General features: G+C 40.2%; 1 protein-coding gene across 1 annotated transcript; it reads left to right on the forward strand.

The window, feature by feature from the left end:
• The first annotated feature begins 327 nt into the window (after window positions 1–327).
• On the forward strand, window positions 328–1,395 carry LOC135873072 (G-protein coupled receptor 183-like). Its single transcript, XM_065397545.1, has one exon. It carries the CDS (start codon window positions 328–330, stop codon window positions 1,393–1,395), a length of 1,068 nt encoding a protein of 355 aa, XP_065253617.1.
• Window positions 1,396–2,386: the final 991 nt, after the last annotated feature.

Here is a 2,386-nt window from a genome sequence, read left to right on the forward strand (position 1 = left end):
ACACACTATGACACAACACCCCCTGCTATTGGTTTCCAAGATAAAGAGTTTTGAAGAAAAAAATAAGTCACAGTCTTTGTTCAGAATGTTACATTAAGATCACTAGGAACTGAGTTTCCCAAATGACTAAACCTGCTCATCATGGCTCAGAACGTACTCAGCGTGTGGAAATTCGCTGTTCAAATGAGAACTCTCACTTCTTTTAGTATGAGAGTCTACTAAAGTGCAAAGCCTAAGTAGTTTTGTTATCTGTCAAAACAGATAGTGCACATTATTAGTAAGCTGCTAATGTCATGTCTTTTCTTCTGCCAAGGAGAAGTCCACAGAATGGCTGCCAGTGCTGCTACAGCTGCATCTCAGCTAACTGTCTTCACTTACAGCAATGAAAGCAGCTGCGACGTGTATAACCACCATTTTGCATCAAAAGTAATTTTTTCATTCTTTTACACTGTTCTGCTGGTCTTTGGCTCTTGTGGAAACGTCCTTGCCCTTTATGTCACCTTCCACCGAGGGAAGAAAATCAACTCAACTGATCTCTACTTAATCAACCTTGCTGTGTCAGATGCCCTTTTCACACTTGCTCTGCCTGGAAGAATTACTTATTACATCTTAGAATTCAACTGGCCTTTTGGAGACTGGTTCTGCAGGGTGACGGCATTCATCTTTTACATGAACACCTATGTGGGCATCTACTTTATGACATGTGTGAGTGTCGACCGCTACATCGCCGTGGTCCACACTCGACGGCTTGGCAGATTCAGAAAAGTGAGCCGAGTGAAGTATATCTGCATGCTGATATGGTTCATTGTGTTCCTGCAGACAATATCATTGCTCTTCAGGCCCATGACCAAGAAGATAGGAGATAAGCTGACCTGCATGGAATATTTCAACTTTGAAGAAATTCCTAAGCTGCCATTTATCCTTCTGGGCGCTTGCATGATTGGATTCTGCCTACCAGTGGGGATTATATTAGTTTGTTATGTGCAGATCAACCTAAAACTATGCAGAGCAGCCAAAGAAAACCCTCTGACGGATAAGAATGGGCACCACAGAAAGGCTTTCACAATCATACTGGTTGTGCTCCTTGCAGTTTTGATCTGCTTTAGTCCTTACCATTTAAATATCATTCAGTTCATGATCAGAAAGATACTGTACCAGCCATCTTGCTCAGCACAGAAAGCCTTCAAGATGTCGCTTCAAATCACAGTGGCTTTTATGAACATGAACTGTTGCATTGATCCAATAATTTACTTCTTTGCATTTAGAGGGTATAAGAGAAGACTCCTAAGACTATTTAAAACCAGTGGCTCAGCTCCATCCTCCTCCACTGGAAAGTCATATTCAGAAAGCAATAGCAACAGCCACAACCAAGGAGTTTGCTCATCCTCAGCTTAGCTATAACATTTTCAATTTGTCCACGTGTACTCAGAGCTCTTATCTTAAAATTACCCATTGTTGCACTGGAGAAATTCCATAGGTGGCAGCAAAGGTGGGAGCATAAGTATAGACAAGTTGCTGGTGTCTTTGCCACTGTATCATCTAACACTCGCCAGAACAAGATGGCATGGTAGTAAAACCACCAGCACCTCTTCCACACTTATATTCCCTCCATTCAATGGAGCTGACCCAGTGGCAGGAGAAGGGTGGAAGTCTTAAGAAAAGAGCTGGGTATCGACAAGGTCTTAGACCAAGATACATATTTTTACACACACACACACACACACACACACACACACACACACACACACACACACACACACACACACAATATCAGAAGTCTGAGCAGTCACCATTTTATGATTTCTGAAACTTGTTATAACAGCATGGTATTAGAAATTCATTACAATTTGAACATGTATTTCTTATAGAAGTTTATGGCTTGGAATTCAGTAGATGTACAAACTGTACAAACAAATGGACAGAGTGAGATCCTCATCTTCTCAGTAGTCGTTAAAATAAACAATTAAAACATATTCACAGTCCTTTGGAAATGGCACGCACAAAACTGTGCTTTATATAGAGCACAGCTTCTTGAAAATGGTCAAAAGTTTGTATGTTTGTTAAATCTGGAATGATGCTCTGAAATAGTAAATATTCGGGTATTAATCCAGTTAAATTAAAGTGATGAAGCAGTACTATGAAACAAGTAATCACACCCAGTGTTCTACAGATATTTGACATGAAGCCAGTCTTCCATTTTCCTGTCTTGTGATTGAAATTTTACTTATTAGCATCCACTGGACCCTGGGAGATGGTTAAAATCAGTAGCAGGAATGTCCCTCTTTCAAAAGTCTGACCTCATCTGTATAATCCCAGAGTATCTACAATATATTTTAAAACTGAAACTGACTCAAAAATTTCTCAGATGATCTAGTGACTTGATATG

The sequence above is a fragment of the Emys orbicularis genome, chromosome 1 (genome assembly GCF_028017835.1).
Source record: "Emys orbicularis isolate rEmyOrb1 chromosome 1, rEmyOrb1.hap1, whole genome shotgun sequence".
Lineage (NCBI taxonomy): Eukaryota > Metazoa > Chordata > Testudines > Emydidae > Emys > Emys orbicularis.